We start from the raw sequence: 26389 nt of genomic DNA on the forward strand, positions 1-26389 counted from the left end.
GTTTCGGACACGTTTTCATCCCCGTACACATGCGCTTTCGGGCACCATATGTGCTCTCAGCTAAACGATTCTATACCTACCTCCCCACCCATGTCCTGCAGCTTTGCTTAACAACGGCCAGGCCAGATTTGCATTGCTCCAATGTGCTTACAGCTAGGGTGGCACACCCCTCTGCTGATGTCATGCATCACCTCTGAGCCACTCCTCGGTGTTATAGCGCTGAGCCGTATGGTACATCCTTCATCCGGCGGGACGTTTGCAATTCAGTATTACCTGCCTCATTTGCATGGCATTGGCTACTAGTTCATAGTTACCATGCCAAACACTGTCACAGACCCTTAGCAACCCTTGCAGCTTGGTTGTAGTGTACTATGCATACCATTGCGTATTATGGTGAAATCCTGATTTGTATTACATTGCGATTTTTTGACATTTGTCTATATTTTCTTTGTGTTCCAGTTTGCGCACACATGCCCTGCGGTTGTACTGTGCGTTACTGTGGACATGACATTAAATGTTTTTTAGGTGCTGTGCATCTTTTCTTATGCCATTGGCTGTGTATTTAGCCATTGGCATTTGTTAACTTTGTAATACATGAGTCTGGTCCGCTTCCATAGCTCCGATGTTCTGTTTGGGAAAATGTAAACCGTGTTTTTTGGTTTACATTTCCGTGGACTTATGCTACGCCTGCACCACTTCATGAATCGCTATATGCCTTCATTTGCATGTTGCGACACTGCGCATGGGGTGATTAGCATACGTAAGCCGAGGGCTGCGCAGTTCTTGCGTACGCCGGTAGTGCACGTGGAATTGGATCGTACCTGAATCGCTTGACAGCCATATTTAACGTTATACCGCCTACGCTACTTCTGCGCCTGGTGCAAGCTTCATGAATCCCAGGGTATGTGTGAAAGCGCTTATCCTTTGTTATTTCATTAAAGTTTTTTAAGGTAACCGCTCTGGTGGACACCTGGATTGTTCGTGATTTTGGCTTTATACATTTCTACTGGGTGACTGGCTTCTTTGGATATATTTTTTACTCAGACGTGTATATATTTATAAATACACACATACACATATGTTAGGTTACATTGATATATTCAAAAGTTACCCAAAGTTAAGTCCAGTAAACTTAATTACAACAATTCTATGTAAAGCAGAGCTATCTTTCAACTTATTTTATGATGAGAGAAAAAAAAAAACACTTAGCACAGTTTTACAGGAAGTGAAGCTGTCAAGAGTTCTATATACAATGATCTTGTTGATTTATGGCATAATAAAAATTCTGGCAAAAAATTTACATGTTACACTTCAAACTTGTGTGTGTGTGTGTGTGTGTGTGTGTGTATATATATATATACACACACACACACACACACACACACACCTCAGTTATTTGTACCTCTTAAACTGAGGTGAATAATTGTAAGAATATGACTGTTTATACCAGAAGTCTTCCTGATCATGCCCTAAATTCTGCTAACATTTAATAGCAGAATGAAGTACCAGACCACTGAAAATAAAGTGCTTAAGTTTGTTCATCTGGCCTATAGTAGAGAACATCAGTGGACTACCTTCACATTGTGTTACTGGTTGCCTGACTCTGCTAGAGCCCAGCTATTATTTAACACTTTTGCCTTCAAGCTATTACACAGAAATTACTATGCTTAAAACGAGAGCAAATAGTGGAGAAAATGAACTTATAAACAAATAACCACCACCAGCTCCAGGCACAAATAAATCAGGTCCCAAATAAAAGTGCAAAAGATTTAATTCTTCTCAAAACCCCAGCATAAAGGAACAAAACAATAACGTTTACAGGAACAAACGTTTTTGTCTTCAACTTCCTCAGTAGTAACCACCATTTTTTAAGAAATCTGTCTTTTATAGCATTTTCAATCGTAATTAACTTTCAAACTATCCAATCAGAAACCAACAGACTTAAAACAGTAATTGATACTTAAGGGACTGAGTATACTAGTTGATCCAAATAAATTTCTTTATGTTGGATTTAAAATCTATGGAAATATTTTGATCCATTAAAACCAAGTATCAATTTACTTCTATCAAAATTGCATATGTACATATTATTGTTAAAACTCTCTATTAAAGATAATAAATTAAATCCTACACTAACTGTATAATGTTAAGCCCATTGTAAAGCAGCAAATTGTACCATCTAGTGGTGTAACTTAATATCACAGTTTTTTACCATAGAACAAAACAGTAATTTAAAAACAATGTGCATGTACAAGCATATAAAATTTTTGTTAAGAACCTTCCTAATATAAATAATGTATTTTAAAAAGTTAATTAATGTAAGCAAATCTAACAATTTGACAAGGTCGAAGTTAAAAGTTTTAAGAACATGATGTTAAAGCTTTGCAGCTCTTAATTTCAACACTGGTGCTAGGGACACCATGTCATTGAGCCCCAGATGTCTATGCTTATTACTATGCTTGTTATAACTAGAATATTTCAAAAGAGAACAACTTTATTCTCCACTGGATTCTGACTCTGTGACTCTTTTTAGACCCCCCCATTTAGACTCACAGACACTGAAAACAGTGTTATCAAATACTATATAATCTTGCTGGAATGCTGTGCGGCTGTGCCTGAAGAAATTAAAGTATTGTTCCTTTTTGACTGTTCAGATATGCACTGATTTTTGTAGCTTATTGGTACCAGAGCTCTGGCTCCACCCCTACCCGTAATTCCCTAGGTTGCACCTCTGATACTCAGGTCTTGTTTGTCGCTCGAATGTTTCGGATGTGCAGAGAGCTCTCATTCATGTAGGATTTTTCTGGATAGCTACACTCCTGTTCTGCCTTACTCTCACATTTTTTTCCTCTCGTAGTCTTCCTTTTATCTAGAACTTAGTAAAAAAAAAAATAATAATGGTAATATTTTTGCCACTGTTACACCTAGTTGTCTTCTTGATAGATTTTAGACCTTTCCTTAACAGTATTTGTTATACATAATGTTTTTTTCCCAATATTTTATTTTTTTAATAGATATTAGTACATTTTCATACATGCCCATTTTTATTATAAATGTTGTTAGTGATTGTATAATGTCAGAAAAGTCAGGATTTAAAAAATGTTCAAAGTGTGGGCAGAAGTTACCTCCTCAGTACCCACACTCCAAATGCGTCTACTGCTTTGGTAGTGCTCATCTAGACACAGAAGGTCAGTCATGTTTGGCATTCAGTGCTATATCCCTCCAGACTAGAAGAGGCATGTTAATGTTAAAGGGGGTCTTTCCAGCACAGGCAGGAGCTACCCCTTCAATTTCCTGTCCTACAAAAAAAAAAAGAAAAAAAAAGTCAAAGTCGAAGGCTCAAGAGAAGGAAAAGGTAGACAGAAGAGAAAAGAAATGGACCAAATCTCCTTCAAATCTATGAAAAGGTGATTTCAAGAACAGTCAACATCCGTTGGTCCCAACCTAAAGATTCACAGAAGATCAGAACCATCTACCCCTCAGCCCCGATCTCCATCTCCTAGAATTAGTTACTCACCATGACTGGTGAGTTCCAGGCTCCAATCACATATTCTTCAAGAAAAAAAAATATTCTTGACCTCCTTCAGCAGCAGCATCCTCTTGATCGCCTAGAAGCCTTACAGAGCTTGACAGAGACAGAATGATGAGGAAATTTCTGAGGATGAAGATGCAGCTTGGAGTTTTCCTGGCACCATCCCCTGGGAAGTTGTTGTGCATTGGGCATCTCACCCCGCCCTGTACAAAAATTCTTATTTCTCCAACTTTGGTTTAGGGTTTACTAAGACTGTTTGGAACCATAGCTCTTTTGTCTGCACCAGGAACTTCTCAAGCCTTTGCCAGCTGTATCCCAGTCTCTCTCTCTACTCTGATACCATAAGATCAAGATGAGATTCTGAGTTGAATCTTTTGAAGCTGAGCTTCTAGGGAGTGAGTTGATGCGAGATTCTCAGAGCCATCTCTTTCCCTTGAGGCTTCAGCCATAGACAGTTTGGACCAGAGATCCACTTTCAGACTCAACTTGTTGGCATCGAGGTTTCTATCACCTCTTTCAAGCAGAGAGAATTGTTGGTGCCAGTAGCAGCCTTGGTTTTCAAAGTATTTGAAAGGGATTTGGCAGTTTTCAAAGACAAGATAGCTTCATCTAGTTCCATTCCACCCAAACCCATTCTGCATTTTGCTTCTTCACTTTGTCGTCCGGGTTGTATTTTCTGTCTGATTCTAACCCTTCTACTGAACCCCAAAAAGGTGTTCCCAGAAAACTGGCATGCAAGTGGAAGCTTCTAGAGTAATCATGAGAGTCCTTCACTGAATATACTGACTTAGAGGAAGGAGAGGGTCCCCCTCACTCAGTCTCTGAAGATGTCTCATTTGGTGACATCCCAGAGTTAATGAAACAGAGAAGGGGGTGGACATCCCAAGACCCTTCTGCAGATAACTTGGTGTTCTTGGAAGCCTTTGGTTCCAGACCAGCATTGTCCTGGATGGTACCCCCCCCCCATTGATACACCTATTAATCTAATGGCTCAGTGAGTGTAGAAGGACCCTGATGTTGTGGAGCCCATACCAAAGAAAGCTGATCACATATCTGCTCAAACTGACAGGAAGCAGTGGAGTAAGGGTCCACCTGTAGATGCTCTGGTGATAGCAGCAGCCACATAGAAAGAGGTGTCAGAAACAAGTTCTTCTGTTCATCTACCCAATAGATAATCTAGTGCAATGTACAGATTTGGAAAGCAGACCTATGCATCAGTGACTTTTGCCCTCAAATCTGAACTACCTTGCCCACCTAACAAGATTTTAGAGAGACTTGACCAAGGAGATTTCCAAGTCTGTCTCAAGGGTATTGCCAGCAGATGTTCAGAAGACAATGGACTCCCATCTTTCCACCCGACAATCATCTTCTAATGTGGCTTTGTGTCTGCTTTCAAATCAGTTGATGGCATGGCTAGAGCAGCAGGAATTGGCATCATCATGTGCCACCATGGCTGGATGCAATTATATGACTTCAGGGAAGGCTTCATGCCATCCTTCATTAATGCTCACTATAATGGTTCCACTTTGTTAGGACCTAAACTCAATGATACACTTACCAGGAAGTCAACAGAATGGCAAGACTCTCTGCAGTGGGAGTATGCTTCTCCACCCCTCAAAGAACATTCTCTAGGAACCAGAGATTGGGGAAGAAGATGTGGTTCCACAAATCATACAGTTCTTTCCATGACTTCCAAGGTGACTGACCTCCTTCTGGCAGAGGGGGAGGTAATTTTAATGGACGATGACCAAGAGGCAGAAGTGGCTAACAAAACCAGGGTTTTTCAAGGTCCATTTTCCAAGAAAACCTTTCACCTCCCTTGAACAGTTGCCCAAATGCTGTGCTCTGGAGGCAGTTGGGGGGTTGTCTCTTCTTACACTCTCAGCCTAACAAAGGATAACAGCAGATTCTTGGGTGCTAAGGATAATATCCATAAGCTATTCAATTAGTTTGTTTCTCACATTCCAGAGAAAGAATAAAGTCCCTGATGTTCCACCCAATCACTGGGACTTAGCAGCCAATTAATTTTAAATCTGCTAGAAAAAAGTGATTCCCATTGGTCTCCAATGACTAGTTAGAATCTAGAGCATATTCCAGGTTCTTTTTAGTGCCAGAGAAAACTGGGGAGTGGGGACCCAAGACCTATTTTGAATCTCCATAACTTAAACCAGTTCATAAAACAAACAAAATTCCAGATGGTCAAAGTTCAGTCCATTTTGCCTCTTCTGAGACTGAATGATTGGATGTGCTCTATAGATCTCCAGGATGCTTACTGTCACATCAAAATAGCAAAGCACTCTAATAGGTTCATCCACATCTGGCAGGGAGCCACTAATTTCCAATTTGAGGCTCTGCCATTTGGACTCACAAAAGCCCCAAGGTGTTGACCAAGATCATTTCAGTAGTAGCGGCACACCTCCGCCTACTAGCAATCCAGATCTTTCCATATCTAGATGATTTGCTCTTCACTGCCTCTACCAGGCATCCCCTACTCGCGCATCGGGACCACATACTCCAGTTGCTTCTGGACTTAAAAATTTAGATTACACAAGTTTGCAAAAAACACATCACTAGGTGGATAACATCTCTGTCTTTGACCAACAGCCATCCTTTGAAGATAACATCCCTCAACAACAGTAGCAGCAGCAGTGATCACAAATGCCCCTCCTCTGAGGTGGAGGAGGGGGCATTTTAAAGGGAAGATCATCCAAGGTACATGGTTGACAACAGAGGCCAGTCTTCACATTATCTTGAAGCTGAGGGCGGTTCTCCTAGCATTGCAGGCATTTCAGGACCTACTCCCCAAGGGTGTGATATCCATGCAGACAGACTGTTGTATGGTACATCAACAAACAATTATCCTCTTTATCTGGTAACTTTGATGGTGGCAGTGGGGAGTGTATTCACAATGCTTTCTAATGGCAACAGATATCCGGCAGTCCTCCAATGTACTCGCGGACAAATTGAGTAGGACAGTGGTAATGACTAATGAGTGATTCGTCAGTCTTGCAGTGACACAAACCATTTTCAGTCAGTGGGGCCAACCTTGCTGTGACCCAATTGCTGACTAACTAAACAAGTGCAGCAGGTATTTTACCTTTTTCTCCCCAAAAGGAGAGTCTCTGAGGGATGTGGTGATCCAGAGTTGATCACTAGGTCTCTGGTATGCCTCCCCTCCTTACCAGTAATGAAAGTTCATACAGAAATTGAGGCAGTGCAAAGCGAGGGTAATCCTCATTGCTCCCTTTTGGCCCCTGACTGACTTGGTTCCTCTTCTTTTGGCCTCTTCTAGAACATCCTTTGTGGATGTTGGATCAGTATCCAGATGTAATATGTCATCCATCCGGACTGCCTCCTCAGGATCAGAATTCCGTGAAGCTAACCACATGGTTCCTCCAATTTTAACCTTAGCCAGAGATGCCAGACTTCATCCTGCAGTAGTCTGTGGTTTTTCTGCTTCACAAAAACATCTTGTTCTAGGAAAGTTTACCATAATAAATGGAAGAGGTTTTTAATTTGGGCCTGTTCCAAAGGTCTAGACCCCTTTTCAGCACCAGTTCCTTTCATACTTCATTTTGCGTATGATCTCTTTGACAAAGGCTCCAATTTTGCAACTATAAAGATTAAACTGGTGGCTATTTTCAGTTTTCATGTTGGAATTAATGATATGTCAGTTGCAACCCTCAGAATCTCAAAAGCCTTTCTTAAGGGTACATTTCTTTTGAGACCCCCCTTAAAATATCCAGCACTATCGTGGGACATCACCAGTCTATTAAAGACTGTGACTCAACCTCCCGTTGAGCCTGCAAATACACTAGATTTAAAATTTCTTTCATGAAAAATAATTTTCTAGTTGCAGCAACATCAGCCATAAGAATCTCAACTACAAATCCTCTCATCAAAGTCCCCTTTTCTGATTTTTCACAAGGATAAGGGTCTCCCTTAGAACCAAGACATCATTTAATCCTAAGGTGGCATTTGATACTAATTTAAGTCAGTCCATACATCTTCCTGTTTTCTTTCCAAGATTCTCAAACAAGGGAGAATACCTTCTATATTTGTTAGATATTCACAAACAACAAAAATCCTTTACTCACAGGATGGAGGACTTCAGACAGGATGATTAATTTCCTTTGCTAGGCCAAAATTATAAAAAGTGATTTCTAAAGTGACCCTATCCAGATGGCTGTCAGAATGAATTTCCTTCTTGTGTAGAAGGAAAAATTTGCCTTTAGTAAGCAAGCCTAAACTGCATTCGACAAGAACAAAGTTTCTACTTGTACTGCCATCAGTAGAAGATTGTTAGTTGATGGTATTTGTGAAGCAGCCACATGGGCAACTGTACACACCTTTGTGCCCTACTATAAGCTGGATGAATAATCAAGGTCATGTTCACCCTGTGGCTACACCATTCTTAGGAATGTCCTTCCCTGATACCACCTAATTTGTCAACTTGGGATTCTGTCCCACATGTTTGAACAGATGAAAATAGACAACATTGGATGCGAAAGTTATGTACTTAACATAACATTAAATCCATGTTGTCTGATTTTCATCTGCTTCAAACTCTCTCCTTTCTAAACCCTTCTAAACTGTCACCTCTGGCTTCTAGATGATCGAATGGAGGTTGGTCCCTATATGTGCATACTCTCACTAGACTGCCATTACAGATTAGTGGGTTTGACTTCCCTCTGCCAAGGTTTTGCCTTTCCCCAGGTAAATTCACATCTATGTGTGTATATAGATAGATAAATATAGATAGATTTTGCAATTTTATAGAGGCAAACTCAATCTGAGTATTAGAGGTGCAACCTAGGGAATTATGCATAGGGGGAAGTAGTCAGAGTTCTGGAACTGATAAGCTTCAAGATTGCATCAAGGTCCATTGGATCCGACAACCCACGTGTTTGAAGTGGATGAAAAATCAGACAACAGGAATCTAACATTATGGTAAGTACGTAACTTTCGTTTATTGATGACTTGCCACATTTGAAGGAAAACTATGATAGCATTAAGCTCAGATCTCTTGAAAAAATGCATGTGTAACTGTTTCTCTTAAATTTGCTTAAATGTTTATCTCACAATTTGTGATACTAGTATATTCTTAATGCATGTTATATTGATAATACTTAATTTTCTCATTCTTCTTTTATTTAACATTTTCATCTTCTTGGTTTTGTTTTAGTTTATAATTGTATTTAAAATGTATTTTACTGTAAAGTGGATGTAAAATCTTTGGCTTTTCTGTTATTCCTTCTTTTACAGATTTGTGTCACCTGCTTTCCTATTTCTTTTAATGCTGTGCTTCTGTTTTCATGCTCTCATAACTTGTTCCTTTTCACGTTTCATGAACTGTAGTCAGTTAATCATAGCTCTTTGCATGATTGTACACATTTGCTGTTAAAACTGATCTGATGTCATTTTCATTCATTCCTCAACTGTTGTGTTTGGATCCAACCCTCGGATCTGACTTGGCCACTCCTCCCAGATTATAGGATTCTTGAACTCTTGAGCTCCTCCCTTTTACCCACAATGCACCACAAACCGAACATACCTCAGATCTTATTTGCTACCATTGCAAACAGACGTGGATTAAAAGCTCTCAAGCATTAGGTTTTTTCATACTCTATTTATCTTGTGTGTTTAGTTTTTTTATTACCTTAATTATACTTGTATTCCCTTTTTTTGTATTTTATATATACCTCCCTGGTTATCCCTTGTAAGATTCACCTAATTTTTCTCTTCTAACGGCCTTTTTCCTTTGTACATTTTGAGTACTTCTAAATATTGTTGGCAGTCTTTTTCTCTGTTAGGAATTTTTTTTCTCAACCCCTTTCTGTATTTTTTTGCATTGTTATTGCTTGTTTTTCTTGTAGAAAAATGTCACATAAGCCTTCTGGCTTTAAAAAATGTGTTTCCTGGGTACAAGATTCCAAACTCTGAAGCCCACAGTGAATGTGTATACTGTCTGAATCCAAAGCATCTAGAGATAGTGTGATATTCATGCTGGCTTTAACGCTAGGGCTTTAATTGATAGGAAGAATATGCTTATTTTAAGAGGTCTTCTTCCTTTGAAATCCTCTCCTTCAGTTGCTGGGGCTCAAAACTCTAAAAAAAAAACAGATAAAAAGGGAGACTGTCTTCCTAAGGACAAGGAAACTCTTAAAAGGTCTCCTGATTGTCCTTCCATCTCAACCGTGACTTTGGCTCCTTCATAGGAGCCACCTGCAGTACTTTTGAAAAAGTCAGATCCAACTCCTTTGGATCTGAAGCTTCAGATGGATAAATCTTCTGGGATCCACAGCCCACCTGTAACCTTTTACCATATCTCTTCCAGGTTATCTTCGTTTCTTGAACATTCTCCCAGAAGACATTCTAGGCCCTTGTCAGTGACTTCGTCTGTCCAATCCTCCAGGAGCCTTACCAAGGCAGATGTGGAGAGGATGATGAGGAAGTTCCTTAGAACGCAGATTCAAATTGGAATTCTTTCAGCTCCAACTCCATTGGGTCTTGAGAGCCTACGTTGAGCCACATCACCATTGATTTCTCCTTCTCTGATCCATCCTATGGATTAGGAGCCACCTGATCCAAAACCCCTGGGGACATCTTCCTTAGATATGAAGATCCTTGCTTTTTTGACTCCAGTGGCTTCTCTGAATCTACCAGCATTGAGCACCTCGGAGCTGGTGGACTGTTGGTGCTGAAGAGTTGGTGCTTGGCTGTGGGGCTTTGGAGTTGACTTTGAAGTTATCTGAGCTGTCTTTTCCCCTTGGAGATGTGGCATTAGCTCGGTTCTGACTCTCTCCTTGAGCGGGGTGCCTTCGGGAAGATGGGAGTTAATGATCTGAGAGGGTCCATTGTCAGATTCGTCAGTTTCTGCTTCCCCTAGGTACTCCACTTTCAAGGTAGTAGAGAGAGTTTTTCTATGCCTAGAGGCATAGAACCTTGTCCTGTTCAAATCAGAGTTCCTTGTCTCATTCTGTTTTGCATCCTGAGCCTTGTTCATCCCTTCCACCAGGGCAGCCAGTCCAAGCTAGTCCCTAGTTAACCCATCAGGGTATTGTTACCCTTTCCAGTACTTCCCTGGAGCATCCCACTGAGGAAGTCTCTTGGAAGAGACTGAGCAAGAGGAGGCACTTAGACTCCCCCCAAGAGTTTGTCACTGAAGACATTGATTTTGATGAGGGTGGAAGGGTACCCCAGATCACCACCTGATGATACGTGCTTTGGAGACATCTTGGAACTCCTTAAACAAAGAGTTTGTCTCCTGATAACCTTTCCCAAGATGAATCATTGTTTCTGGAGGCTTTTGGGTCTGGCCCATCCACCTCCAGGGTGGCTCCCCCTGCTGATGAGCTTATAGATCTGGTCTCTTGGTGGGTGTGGAAGGAACCAGACCATCGAGCCTGTTTCCATGAAACCAGATACAATCTTCCCACCTCCAAAACACTGTCTACATGAGTAAAGGAGTGCCAGCTGATGCCATGGTTGTTACAACAGCCATAAAAAGGGAACTAGTGGAACAGCATTCCTCTGTCCAACCTCCTGACAGGGAGTCTAGTATGCTGGACAGGTTTGTGAAGCATGCCTGTTCTTCAGCAACCTTTGCTTTAAGGTTACTGAATTACTTGGCACATTTTACCAGACTTCAAAGAGATTTTAATCAAGGAGCTTACCAAATCTCTCTTAGGGTCCATGCCCTCCGAGGAAGGGAGTACTATTTCTTTGCAGCTAGCTACCCTTCAATCAATATCTAATTCATCCATGAGGTTAATCTCTCATGCTACAGAAGGTACCTCATGGGCGGCAGGTTTAGGCATTTCCATTAGGAGACGCAACTGGATGCCCTTGTGTGATTTTGAGGAGCCATTTAAATCTTCTTTCATCAGCACATCTTTTGACATAACCTCACTGTTTGTCCCGAAGGTAAAGACACACTCTCCAGGTATGAGCAAGAAAGAATGACTCTGTCTGCTCTGGGTGTATGCTTTTCTACTCCTCAAAAGCCCTTTTCTAGGAACCATCAAGGTGGTAGAAAGATGTGGTCAAGAAATCCCAGGTTCCCTTTTGGGAATCATATGGAGATAGTTCCCCTAGAGAAAGAGAGGGTGCTCAAATGGAAGATGCGGTCCTTGTGGCAGAGGTGGTCTGAATAACCAGGGATCTAGAGATTCTTTCTGAGACTGATCCCATCAGTCCTCCTGAATGGAGGTCCGACTGTCCATCTCTGGAGGCAGTTGGGAGTCCTCTATCCCTGCACCAGAGAGCCTAGTTAATATCACAAAAGATTTATGGATGCGGAAGATACTATCCAGTGGTTATATTATACTGTTTTACCAATCCCCTCCAGCAGTTCCAAAGAAGACCCCGATGTTCCACCCACTCATAGGGAAGCAGCTTCTCTAGAGATACAAAAGCTGCTAGAAAAAGTAATCCAAGAGGTCCCTCCAGAGCAGAGAAGGTCCAGAACTTACTCAAGAGCCTTTTTGGTATCAATAATGACAGGGGACTTGAGACTAATTTTGGATCTCAGCAGACTAAATCATTCTGTTCAGTATACAGAGTTCTGGATGGTCACGGTTCAGTCCATTTTGCCATTTCTGCACAAGGATGATTTGATGTGGTCAGCAGATCTTTAGATTGCATACTATCACATCAAAATGAACAGGCACTCCAGAAGATACCTACACTTCCGGCTGGGAGTCCGTCATTACCAGTATGGAGCACTGCCCTTTGGTCTTAGCACATTCCCCGGGGTGTTCACCAAATGCGTGGCAGTCATAGCAGCTCACCTGAGACTGCTGGGATTCCAAGTGTTTCCATATCTAGATGACTGGCTCTTGACTGCTCCTACCAGGCATCAACTGATTCAAGCAAGGGGACTACTCACTGCAATTGTGCTCCTATCTGGGAATATCAGTCAATTACAACAAATCTCAACTCATGCCAACTCAGAGTCTGGAATTCATTAGTGCTCATATGTATACAGTCACTCAAACAGCTTTTCTTCCTCTGTCTCTTATAGACATCATTCAATTTCAGGTCAAAAAGATAATTCAAAATTCTTCCCTTCCAGCATAACTGATACTTCAAGCCTTGGGCTCTACAGTAGCAGTAATAACCCTTGTACTGCTTGCCATGTTCCATATGAGAAAATTTCAGTGGACACTCTCCACTCAGTCAGTCAAAATTGCTCAAGCATGCAAGAAATAACATCTGTGATGGATACATTCCAGTCAACTCCAGAAAGGAAATCTTTTTGTTCTCCCCTAACCCAAGGCCGTGGTGACCACGGACGACTCTCAGATCAGGTGGCAGGGCATTTCTTGTTAAGGACAGTCCAATGCAGCCGGTCAGGCGAAGAGGCCAAGACACACATCAGTGTCCTGGAGATGAGAGATATCCTCCTAGCATTGCAGGCCTTTCAAGACATTCTGCCAACTGGGAGTATTGTGTCAATAATCTGGTAAATCAACAAACTGGGGGGGGGGGCAGATTTTGCCCCTTTTGTCAAGAAGCTATGAGAGTATGGCAATGACAGATCTTTTCCAATCATTTTCTGTTAGTAATGCACAGGGTAATCCAAGGTGATTGCTGACAAGTTAAGCTCCAGGAGTGGACTTTGTCAACATGGTAGAGAGCATATTCTATCAGTGGGGCCAACCATGCTTTGATCTATTTTTCTCTCCCCTCAACAACAAATGCAGCAGGTTCTTTGCCCCAGTTCCCCCCACTTATCCCCCATTACCACTCATTCCCAAATTTTTGTAGAAAGCGTCTCAATTGAAGAGCACAGTTATCTTCATTGGGCCTTACTGGTCTTGTCAGATTTGTTTTCCCTTCCTCTGGCCTCATGTTCTACATCCACCATGGATTCTGGATCCAACTTCAAGCCTCCTGTCTCACCCGATGGACATGACTCATCCAGACTTAACAGGCCTCATGTTGACCGCATAGTTTCTCCGGTTCTGTTGATTACTAGGCATCCCAGGCTGTCCTCACCCCTTTCCCATCCATCACATTTTATTATCTTCCCATGAAGCTTCCACGTGAAAGACTCGCAAGAGTAAATGGAAAAGATTTGTTCTTTGGGCCTTAAGCAAAAACTTAGACTCCTTTTTAGCACTGATCTCAAATGTCCTGGACTTTTTTTAGCTATAATTTTCAGTGAAGGTGCTAGTTCCTCAACTGTCTCAGTTAGCAGCTGTTTCCATCTTTCATCTGGGAGTAAATACTATCTTGGCTTCCTCTAAATTTTGCAAAGCCTTTCTAAGGGGAACCTTTTTACTTAGACTACCATGAAAGAATCCTACCCCTCCTTGGGATATAAACATCGTACTTCAGGCCTTGCCTTAGTTTCCCGCTGAACCTTCAGCTAAATCTGATCTAAAATTTTTGACCTGGAAAAGTGCTTTCTTATAGCAATAACCCACGCCTGGGTGTGGGTAATGCTGGATTTACCCACGGTTGGCGTGGTTTGGTCCCGAGGGTGAAGCCCGAGGGACCAAACAAAGCCAACCGTGGGTAAATACAGCATTACCCACACCCAGAGGTGGGTTATTGCTATTATACCATGACATTATTTAAAAAAAGAAACTATTACTTTTCTTAAATAATGGCATAGTATAATGCCTGTTTACTGCCCTTCCGCAGCGCGCAGTACATCAGAGCTGTGGGCAAAAGCAATGGAGAAAGCAAGATCTCCGTTGCTTTTATTAAGCTATGTTAAATGGGTTTAACATAGCGAGACAGTTTTAAAATAAGCAACGGAGTCCGTTGCTTATTTTAAAACTGTCTCACTATGTTAAACCCATTTAACATAGCGAAAACAGTAAAAAAAAAGCAACGGAGATCTTGCTTTCTCCGTTTTTTTTAAATTTCGCTATGTTAAATGGGTTTAGCATATGAGACAGCTTTAAAATAAGCAATGGAGATCTCCGTTGCTTATTTTAAAGCTGTCTCGCTATGTTAAACCAATTTAACATAGCGAGACAGTGTTTTAAAAGTAGAGTTATACTAATGGAAAAAAGTCCGGGCCAACGGACCTTTTTCCATTAGTATAACTCGATTTACAATGTGCACGCTGGCCAATCAGCGTGCACGTTTTGGGGGGGGGTCATGGTATAATAGTTGATATTATATCTGCCAGAAGAATATCTGAACTTCAAGCCTTGTCCTGTAAGCATACTTATTTAGTTTTTCATAAGGATAGGTTTCTGTATGGACAAATCCACCCTGTTTACCAAAGGTGGTTTCTGGGTCTAATATTAATCAGGTCATTAATCTTCCAGTGTTTTTTCCAAATTTTTCAAACAATGGCAAATATTTGTTACATTTGTTAGATTTGTACAGACAATTGTGTTTCTACTTTCACGGAACTAAGGATCTAAGGAAGTCCAAGCAATTGTTTGTTTGCTTTTCTAATTCAGACTAGGCAAACCAGTATCTAAAGTTATTCTGGCCAAATGGTTAACTGTATTACCTTTGTTTATAAAAAAGTGGGCTTACCTTTACCAAAACCACACAGAGCCCACTCCACCAGATCTATGGCAACCTCATGGGCCTTTTTGTCTAGAACTTTCTTGGATGATATTTGTGCAGATGCAACTTGGGCTAATCACCATACTTTTATTGCTCATTACAAACTGGATCTGATCTCTAGTGGAAGAGCAGCCTTTGGCTAGGCGGTGCTCCAGAATATCCTTCCTTAGAGTCTTACTAGAATTTAGGTAGCTGGGGACCCTGTCCCAACAGTTGAGGAATGAATGAAAATAACATCAGATTAAAAAGTTTTTTACTCACCATAACATTCCATCTGTGTTGTCCATTTTCATTTTTCTTCAACTTCCCACTCACCTACCCCTCCTTGTTCTACATCTGGAGAGATTGAAGAGTATTGGAGGACAATCTGGTCTTTGTTTGACCTCCAGCTTCTGTCCTGACCCCATGAGGGAGTTTTCTGCCCACAATGACATTCCAACTGTTAAGGGTATTTTTACTGAACTAACTCCACCTCTGGGTGGAGGGAATTACAGTTCATGTCAGTGCAGAGGTCCACAGTACCTTCCTCATATGAATGCATATTTCTGCCCTTCCACGTTGAAAGTTACCATGTATTTGTTGCTTGGGCTTGGACAGCCCAGCGCATTCCCTCAGGTAGTGTACTTGCATCACAGTCCCACCTCTGAGGGACTTGTGCAGTACATAGCCAGCTTCTTCCCACTCTCTTCCCCAGGTTGGGTGTACTTGTCCTTGTCTGCCTGCTGCTAATCAATGCCAGGTTGCTTGAGCTGTAGTCAGCACTTTATCCCTCTGCATCTTTGGACCTAACTATACTCGCTTCTCTGTTTAATTTGTGTGCATTAGTTCATTTTATTAACTTCAAGTAAATATTCTTATGCAGTTCTTAAAAGCGTGTGGCTTGTGATTTACTTATATATTTAGTGGTGTATAATCAGTTTGGTGTATTATTAATTTTTGGCTTCCCCATTTCAAAGACTGGCTGTACAGGCTGTTGCTACCAGACAAGTGTGTTCTGCTTGACATATTGTAAGAGTGAACAGTTATCATGTTTTTGGTGTGCAAGATTGGCCCAGTGAAAGCATTACTGTAATGTCAGGAAAAGAGGCACTGCACTGGCATTGGAAGAAAGGTATCACTTGTCTCTCTTGGGAAACATTGTGTGTGTGTGTGTGTGTGTGTGTGTGTGTGTGTGTTTGTTTGTGTGTGTTTGTTTGTGTGTGGGTGTTTGTGTGTTCATGGGTGTGTGGGGGTGTGTTCATGGGTGTGTGGGGGTGTTTGTGGATGTGTTCATGGGTGTGTTCGTGGGTGTGTGTGTTCATGGGTGTGTGTGTGTTCGTGTTTGTGGGTGTGTGTGTGTTCGTGTTTGTGGGTGTGTGGGTGTGTGTGTGTGTGGGTGTATGGGTGTGTTTGTGGGTGTGTGGGTGTTTGGATGTGTGGGTATAACTATCTTGGACAGGTTTCAGTTACTGTTTGTAAATTAACATTGGAAGGCAATAAACTGAGTTCAGCATGGGAGCTAGTGATTATTATATTGCTCTGCATCTAACTACAAAGCGTATTTTGGTATGGCAGGTGTTGGCTATTACCTTAAAAACAACAGTTCACAACTGCCATATACTATTAATGCTAGTTGCCCCCCCCCCCCCCCTTGCATATTGTTTAGTTGACACTGTAGCCAGCCTTCACTCTAAGTTGGTAGCAGTCCATGTGGATATATGCTCATTTGTCACTGTCCTGTATATTCAAAATAAACATAAAATGAGTTGACATTTTTCATTCTGTTATTTTAGTGCAGTTGATAAAGTAGATCATTTATGTTACTAGAAAAGATTAAAGCAAACGTGGAAAAAAGCCAATAAGTGATAACTCGAAAAAACATAAAGGCCCCTGAGTGGATCACACCATAAGCTCCATACCTCTCAAAGAACTGTACCAGTCACTTGTAAAACCAAAAGTCGTTTTCTTTCCCAAAAAAAATGAAGTGCTTTCGTCTCAAGTTATACAGTAGAGACTTCTTCAGAGCTAAAAGCATTCACTGATCAAGCAATTTATAGCGTAACGAACAATAGTTAACTACCAACATTTTCTCTCTCTTTTAAAGACAGTAACATACAAGAACATCTAACAATATGACTACATATAACATGCCATGCAACCTTAAGAATAATAGTACTTTAACTATTCAGTAGCCCTAACTCGTATGGAAATATATATAAAATGTTACAAGATAAAGTATAATATAAAAAATATGTGAAACATGTTATAGTTCAAGAGCTCTCCTTTTAAGAACTGGGGTCAGGGAGAGGTACTCATTTAGTCCTGGTGGTGTGTTGGACTGCAGCTTTCTGATCCAATATAGTTCCCTTAGCTTAAGAGACAATTCCCACCAACCACCCCAAGGATGTGTTGGTACTTGTTCCAAAATAGCAAACTTAAAACATGTAAATCCATGACACTGAAGTGAGTGTTTGTATAGGGAATTATTGATATTCTCCTTTAAAGTCCTAGTTTTGAACTTCCTTTCTGTTTTCCCTGTATAGTAACCTTCACAGGTCTGGCAAATCGAAATATTTACCACACCTTTGATGTTACAATTACCCTTGGCTAAGTTTACTTTATAACCAACTTCCCTTAAAACAATGTTATTATGTACAAGAATAAAATGACATTGCCTACAGGCACCACGTTTTGTCGTACCTTTATCAGGAAGGGGTGTTAAATAAATAGGTTGTTCAAAAAGTTCAAATTACTACTAATTTTATAAATAAACTTTGGTTCATACCCCAAAATATTCAATACATTGTGGTTACCTTTAAATATTGTCCAATTTCTGGAAATAATTTTCCTAACCTCTGCTGCGTATTCAACATGTGGAATAACCAAACTATTACTATGCTGACTATAAGATTTGTCTTTTATAATAGTGTCTGTCAAGTTGTTTTCACCTAGTAATGGTTTAAATTTGGAACCCCAAGTTGCCATCACTTCAGATTTGATAGATCCCAAAAGGTTAATAGGGTAACCTCTGTTAGCAAACTTGCCTGTAATAATATCTATTTCTCATTTAAAACTTACTATATCTAAACACATACGTGCTGCTCTCACCAATTGTCCCTTGTATACATTTCTCTTCATAAAATTGGGGTGACAGCTCTTGTAGTCCAAATAGTTGTTTGAAAAAGTGTGTTTCCTGAAAATTCTGGAACTAACATAACTGTTTTTATGGAAATAAAACGACTTTTGGTTTTACAAGTGACTGGTACAGTTCTTTGAGAGGTATGGAGCTTGTGGTGTGATCCACTCAGGGGAGTTTGTTTTTTCAAGTTACTAGAAAAGATCCAACTATCCAGTAATTGTAATTTTATTTCACTCCATATTGTTAGCTTGGATGATATTTGTGCAAATGCACAAATATCAAAACAGTTAAGCGCTTTTTGTCTCAGTTATACAATTTTTTCGAAATGCTCCGAGTGTGGCCATAAGCTGTCCCCAGCGGATGGCCACACTCGCGTTATTTGCCTGGGTGTAGACTATCTCTCTTCAGGCTGCACTATCTGTGCAGCCTTCAACCCTTGGCTTTGAGGGATAGGCGGACTAAGCTTGTTCTTGCGGGCCTTTTGCCCCCGGATTCAGTTTCGTCCGCCTCCCTCTCCATGGCGCCAGCCGTGGCTGCCCCACCGACCATTCCCACTCCCTTGGCTGGGATTCAAACTCCCTCTTTGGCTCAGGAGGAAAGGGAACAGAGAAAAAAGGATAAGAAGGATAAAGAGTGGGAGAGAGACAGGCATCGTAGCCAGAAGAGGCGGTCGATTGAGCTCCCTCAGCCCCGCCATCTAAGCAGCTTGCCTCCCCTCTTAAGGTCTCCGGGTCTTCCCCCTCCAGGCTTCGTTCTCCACGTTTCTCCCTGGAGCCGGAGGAGGAGACCCGGTCACCTTCGAAGTCGTCCGGGCGGCCTTCCTGGCCAGTCTTGGCAGCCTCATCCAGGTCAACTAGAAGTTTATCTGACGCAGACATGGATCGGATGATGCATCGATTTCTTCAGGCCCAGCTGCAGATGGGAGTGCTCTTGCCTCCACCCCCTCTGGGGGGGAGCTCGACCCCATTTTTCATTCCCATTGCTCCTTCTCAGACCCACTACTGGGGTTCGGAGCTATTGGATCCGAGTAGCTTCGGAGCTGGGGTGGTGTCGGTGCCGACAGTGTTTCCTTCTTCGGCTCCGATTGTACCTTCGAGCTTGTCAGATCCCTTTTCAGATCCGAGCTCTCGGGGCTGTGAGATGAGCATCTGATCCGGAGGGGTTAGTGTGCCTTTGGCTCTGTTGAGGTCAGATTGCACTGCCCTTTCGGATCCGATTGGATCATCTCCGGCGCCAATCCATGCTCCAGATCCGAGGGGACTGCTTTCGGATCCTAGGGAGAGCAGCTCAGCCTCAGCATTCGATGTCGTGGAGAGGGTCCTTTCGAGGGATTCGAAGTCCCAGGCTCTGGCTACGGATCCACCCGCCATTCCCTCTCAGACGGGCCTGTCTTCCATCATCCGGCCACAGGGACAGCCTGCGCCTATGTCCCAGATGGTTCCCATGGAGGAACAGGACATTGTTGGTGAGCCCTCCTTGGACAGCCCCCCCCGAGGAGGTCCCTCACAAACGTAAGTGCAAAAGGAGGCACTTGGACTCACCCGAGTCCCTCACAGAAGACACTGACTTGGAGGAAGGGGAAAGTTCCCCCAGATCACCCCCCGAAGATGTCTCCTTTGGTGACATTATGGAAATGCTTTGTATTAGAGGGGGGTGGTCAGCCCAAAAGCCTTCCTCGGACGAGTCTGTCTTTCTGGAGGCATTCGACGCAGGCCCATCTACCTCTTGGGTGTCCCCTCCCACCAATCCCCTGGTGGACCTCATAACTACCAGGGCATGGAAGGAGCTGGACACTGTGGAGCCAATACCCAAGAGACCAGACAGGATACTCAGCCCTCCCACAGACAGGACAGTTTGGAGCAAGGGTGCCCCTGTAGATGCCATGGTGGTGGCGGCTGCCACCAAGACGGAATTAGCACAGGAAAGTTCCTCTGTACATCCTCCAGACAAGGAGTCTCGGACGATGGACCGCCTCGGAAAGTGGATGTTCGCTTCAGCAACGTTTTCTGTAAGGTCACTGAACTTTATGGCACACAGGATACGACTACAGCAAGACCTAATCAAAGAGTACGCTGGGTCACCCCCAGATTCCATGTCGGCCGAGGACAAACGGACCTTCTCGGCACGAATGGCCATTCTTAAGTCCATCACAAATACCTCTATGCGGCTTCTCTTCCATGCCACGGAGGGAGCAGCTAGAGCCAGTGGAACAGGCATTGTCTTATGACGACAGGCCTGGCTCGTCTCTGTGACTTTGCGGAACCCTTTAAGGTGTCCTTCGCGAATGCCCCCTTTGACGGTTCTATGCTTTTCGGCAAAACTGTCCTCGATACGCTACTCCAGAGCGAGAAGGACGGAAGAACGTTGTCTGCCATCAGGATCCGCTTCTCGGCTCCTCAGAAGTCCTTCTCCAGGAACCAAAGAGGACAGAAGAAGATGTGGTTCCGGAAATCCCAACAATCCCGTTTCGCTGCAGATCCCTCGTCCTTCAGAGGCAGAGGAGGACAGGGTGGATGCCAGCTCAGAGGCAGAGGGGGGACGAAGAATTTTGGGTCGAGAGAACCCTTTTCCGATCGACCCGCGCAGCAACCCTGAGGGGTTGCCCGACTGCTCCTCCCTGGAGGCAGTTGGGGGGGGTGCTTCTCGGAGCATCTAGCACATTGGGAGTCCATCCCCCCAGTCGGGGCACCTCCCCGATGTACCACCCAATCAGAAGAAGGTAGCAGCCCTCGAAGTAAAAGAACTCCTAAAAAAAGAGCCATCCAGCACGTCCCCCCCCCCCCCCCGGTCAGTCTGGATCAGGCTTTTACTCCAGGTTCTTTTTGGTGCCAAAAAAGACGAGGGACCTACGGCCAATTCTCGACCTATCCACATTAAACCTGTCAGTTGCCAAAGAAAAGTTCTGGATGGTCACCATTCAGTCCATTCTCCCACTGTTACAGGAGAACGACTGGATGTGCTCCATAGACCTCAAGGATGCGTACTACCATGTTCTAATGGACAGGCGATCCAGGAGGTTCCTCCGCTTTCGGCTGGGAGCCAGCCACTATCAGTTCAGCGTCCTACCCTTCGGTCTCACCACAGCCCCCAGGGTGTTCACCAAGGTCATGGCAGTTGTAGCGGCCCACCTGAGGCTTCAGGGAATTCAGGTCTTTCCTTACCTAGACGACTGGCTCCTAGCTGCCCCCACCAGGCATCTACTATGTTCAGCGAGAGACTCTTTCCTACATCTTGCCCGCTATCTAGGGATCACGATCAACCACAAGAAATCCTCCCTTCAGCCTACTCAAATTTTGGATTTCATAGGGGCCAGGATAGACACAATTCAGTCCAAAGTCTTTCTGACGTCGGACAGACTTCGCAGTCTAAACCTACATGTTTTGGCTCTTCTTCAGTCCTCGGCCCCTCCAGCGGAGTTAGTCCTGAGGGCTCTGGGGTCCATGGCAGCAGCCATCAACTTGTTTCTGCTCACGCGTGTGAATATGAGCATTCTCCAATGGACCTTACAGGTCCAGTGGTCCATTCTGCTTCATCCCTTGTCTGCTCTTATTCCTCTCAGCAGGGTTTGCAGGTAATCTCTACTTTGGTGGCTCCATTCCAAGCACCTCTGGGAAGGGCGCCCCTTCTCCATGTCCCCACCCCAAGTCACAGTGACCAGGGATGTGTCTCGCTTCGGGTGGAGGGGGGCATTGAGTGGGCAGCACCGTCCAAGGCACGTGGACTCACACGGAGACCTTTTTGCATATCAATGTCCTGGAGATGAGGGCGGTGCTTCTAGCTTTGCAAGCCTTCCATGCCCTTCTCCCTCTGGGGACTATTGCAATTCAAACAGACAACATGTCAGTGGTCTGGTACATCAACAAGCAAGGGGGAACCAGATCTTACCCACTTTGCCGAGAGGCCATGAGAGTGTGGGAATGGGCGATATCCACCAACCGCTTTCTCATAGCAACGCACATACCGGGTCGGTCAAACATTCTTGCGGACAAGCTGAGTCGGACTATCCTCTCACCCTACGAATGGCCTCTGAACCCCTTAGTAGCGAAACAGATCTTCCTCAGATGGGGTCAACCTTGCTGCGATCTGTTCGCGTCACCTTCGAACGCAAAGTGCAGCGAGTTGTTCGCTCTAATTCCCCCACAAGAGGAAAACCCCAGAGACGTTCTGGTTCATGCTTGGCCATCCCGTCTTCTTTATGCTTATCCTCCTCTTCCGTTGATGACAAAGTTCTTGCAGAAAGCTCGTCGGTTGGGGAGCAGAGTTATCCTCATAGCCCCATTCTGGCCTCGTCAAACATGGTTCCCTTGCCTACGGTCTCATATAGTGCATCCTGCCTGGATCTTAGATCCCCTTCCGGATCTGATTTCTCATCCTCTGGGATTGAAGACCCCCGACCTGGACAACCTCAAGCTTTCAGCTTGGTTGATCCAGTTCCCTTGATGGCTAGGACTCCCGGTATCTCATCCTCAGTTAAAGCCATTCTGGTGGCCACTCATAAACCTTCTACCAGAAAAGTCTACAAGAGTAAATGGAAACATTTTTCTGTCTGGGCGGAACATAGGAATTTGGACCCCTTTACGACTCCTATCCCAGCAGTCCTCAATTTTTTATCTGAAATCTTCCATCAGGGAGCTAGCTCTTCAACTGTTAAAGTTCAACTGGCAGCAATTTCCCACTTTCACATTGGAAACAAATTTGGCCCCCTAGCATCATCTAAGATCTGCAAGAACTTTCTGAAAGGTACTTTTCTTTTGAGGCCCCCTGTTAAGGAAGCAGTCCCTCCATGGGATTTAACCCTAGTTCTACAGGCTCTGACTGGTCCTCCTTTTGAGCCCGCAGCTTCGGTTGACTTGAAGTATGCATCTTGGAAAACTGCCTTCCTGATTGCCATTACTTCAGCTAGAAGAATATCAGAGCTTCAGGCTCTTTGCAGTAAGCCCCCATACATCATTTTTCATAAAGACAGAGTTCCCCTCAGGACTAACCCCTATTTTCTGCCTAAAGTGGCTTCCGAAGCCAATATTAACCAATCTATCAACCTGCCTGTCTTCTTCCCTAATTATCAAAACAAAGGAGAACATAGACTCCAGTGCTTGGATGTGCATAGACAGTTACGATTTTACTTACACAGAACGGCTGTTTTTTGAAAATCAGAACAGCTCTTTGTTTCATTTGCTAAGTCCTGTTTGGGTAAACCAGTAACTAAGGTAACCTTAGCTAGGTGGATTTCACAATGCATTCTCCTTTCATACAGAAGCTGTGGTCGACCTGAGCCCGTGTGGGTTCGGGCACACTTTACCCGTTCTGTGGCTACTTCTGCGGCTTTCTGGTCGAGGGTCCCTTTGGATGACATTTGTTCAGCTGCTACTTGGGCTTCCCACACTTTCATTACACATTATAAATTGGATCTGATTTCCAGAGGAAGGGCGTTCTTTGGCTCTGCAGTGCTCCGGAATATCCTCCCATAAGGGCCTCCCAAGTTGTTGGTAGCTGGGGACTCTGTCCCACAGTTTGCTGATCAAATGAAGTTAACTACTTCAGGTAAAGAAGTTATGTACTCACCATAACGTTCCATCTGAGTAGGTAACTTTATTTGTCTTCAACCAACCCTCCCTCCATCCACCTGACCTGTAGTTCGTCCTTGAAGGATCATGGTATGTCACTTTCCAGATGACACCAGGTTAGGATGTTCAGATAGTTTTCCTTGTGTTATAGTAGTGTTCTAGGATACTATGGCAAACTCGATCTGAGGGTTAGAGGGAGGTAGCAGGGCATTATGGGTAGGGGGAGAAGCTTGGAGCTCGGATCTTTGCTAGGAAAGCTGCCGGCTCGGATCCGATACCCACAGGTTGCAGACAAATGAAGCTACCTACTCAGATGGAACGTTATGGTGAGTACATAACTTCTTTTTACAAGTCATCTGCAAGGTTTGTCTCAAAGGATTTTACCATCCTAGATAAGTAGAGTTCAGGACTTCTATTCTTTCAGGATCAGGAGACTGGTGAGCCATCTTCATCTGTTGGTTCAGTTTTTGTTTGTTCTATTTCAGTCTTGTGGCAGCTAACCAGAACCCTGATGCTGCAGGGCCTGCAGTGCTGGGAAACATATGATTGCGATCAAGCTGGCTGCATTACAGCCATACTGCTCGGTAGTGCATAAGCCAGTGTTTGTCCTCCAACAGGTGGCAGTTGTGCACTCAGACCTAGTTGCCTCCCCAGATATCTTTGGCATGGGCAAGCTGACATCATTTGCTCACAAGCACCCCTACCTGGCCAGCTTTTTCAGAGTCTTGGGGAGTGAGGCTACTGTCACAGCTTCATGCATATTACCTGCAGACCATCATCTTTGCAAAATGCCATATTTTCCCCATATATGAAGTTATTTGAGGTTACATATGTTATAACACATAAACAACCTATGTGGGGGAAAGTGTAAAGAAGGTAGCATAGAACGCTGGAGAACTCTAAAGTGTAATTTTTAAATAATGATGTCTCTCTCCCTCTCACACTCTCTCTTTCTCTCACACTTCTTTAGGGATTTGAACCAAATTGACGAACTGATGCAGGAAATTACAGAGCAACAGGAGATAGCCCAGGAGATATCAGATGCCATATCACGACCTGCTGGTTTTGGAGAAGAATATGATGAGGTGTGTGCTACAAAGTAATTGACTTCTGTTGACCATGTGCTTTTTTCGTTATGCAAACTGTAGTGTTTTCTTGTAGGTATATGTCTGTTTTCACAAAGAAAGGGCTCAGATCATGTATCTTGCTCATCATTCTCATTGCTGCAGTAGCCTATGGGTAATATCTTGCCAAGGATGCAGCACCCATCTAGATTCTCAGAGCTGTAACCCCCTCCCACGTAGTCACTCTGGCTGCCTAGTAGCTAATCCCTCTTGGAGGGTACGATAAACCCAGCCAGAGTGACTAAAAATCTTCAGAACTTTCTTGCTGCCTCATGCAAATGCATCTCTGAGGCTTCTCTGGAACAGCAGTCAGCCAGAGCTTCCCGTCAGACAGATGAGACCCCCTTTGGGGGGACTGTTACACACACACACACACGCGCACACACACACACGCGCACACACACACACACACACACACACACACACACACACACAAACACACATAATGTTTTTATTATATTTTTAATGTCTCTGATGTTTTTGATGGAAATTTGGGTATGTCACTTTAAGAATAGTGGCTTTTCACACACATCGGTAGATGTTCCTCGATTATCATTATTGTGTGTCTTAAGAATTAGCTTTTTAGTCACAGACTGTCATTTTGTGTTGTAAGGCCTGTCCTATGTTTATTTAGTTTTAGTTTATTAAACTAGACAGTTGGAAAGTTCAAAGGGAAAAAAAATTGTACTTTATGTGAACATTTGTGTTTACTTGCCGTTTACATTTTTGCATATTTACAGAGCAGCTAATTTTTGAAAACTGTTTCTAAATTGAGATCTGAAGTTTGTCTGCTGCTTGTATAGCACTGCTTTGAGCAATTTCTCTATTTTTTCAAAGGATCGTGTGCTGTTTGTGCATGCCAGTGATAACTTGCCTGCCAACTGATCCGTACAAGCATAACTTACCGGCAATCAGCCTTCTTTCCTAGCTGCAGCATGGATACATAAACCACTCCCACAGATCTTTCTCCAGACATACTCAGAAAGAAAAAAACAATTGAATCAAAAGTTCTTGCCTTCTGTGTGGGCTCTTCCATTACCCCAGCTGACATTGGGTGAATTTGCAGGGGCCACTGGTGGTTCCTCAAACCACTTACCTGTTTCCTCAAATTTGTCTAGTGTATCCTGACCTGCCACTATGAACTAAGGGTCAGACGCATCCTCTGTGTTGTTCTAGTGCCCAGCTTTTTATGGAAAAAACATCCATTTTGGATGTGGGAGATACTTTGGGAGGATTATAATAAGGTGCCCAGGGAAAGAGACCTCTTGATGTTCAACAAACAATACTGCCTTACTGGCATTCAGGTAGTACTAGCCTGCTATCCTCCTCTGGCAGACTACTAAAGCTCAGAATCCCTGTTCTGCCTGTCCGTGGGTGTAATGGACCACCTGACAGTACATGGACTGCCTTGTAGCTCTACAGACAGGGCCCTTTCTGTTTTCTAGTGTCATAGTTAGAGAAGGATCTCTTGGAAGATTGCTCCTTACTCTGGATTTCTTCAGCTGCTGAG

General features: G+C 43.4%; 1 protein-coding gene across 1 annotated transcript in view; it reads left to right on the plus strand.

The window, feature by feature from the left end:
- Positions 1-26389, plus strand: part of CHMP4C (charged multivesicular body protein 4C) — a 537594-nt gene that overhangs the window by 308101 nt on the left and 203104 nt on the right. Inside the window, exon 3 of the mRNA XM_044089371.1 lies at positions 24726-24840. Within this exon, the coding sequence (XP_043945306.1) occupies positions 24726-24840 (115 nt within the window). The remainder of the gene's footprint in view (positions 1-24725; positions 24841-26389) is intronic.

Source organism: Protopterus annectens, chromosome 12.part0 (assembly GCF_019279795.1).
Source record: "Protopterus annectens isolate FY-2018-M chromosome 12.part0, PAN1.0, whole genome shotgun sequence".
Lineage (NCBI taxonomy): Eukaryota > Metazoa > Chordata > Ceratodontiformes > Protopteridae > Protopterus > Protopterus annectens.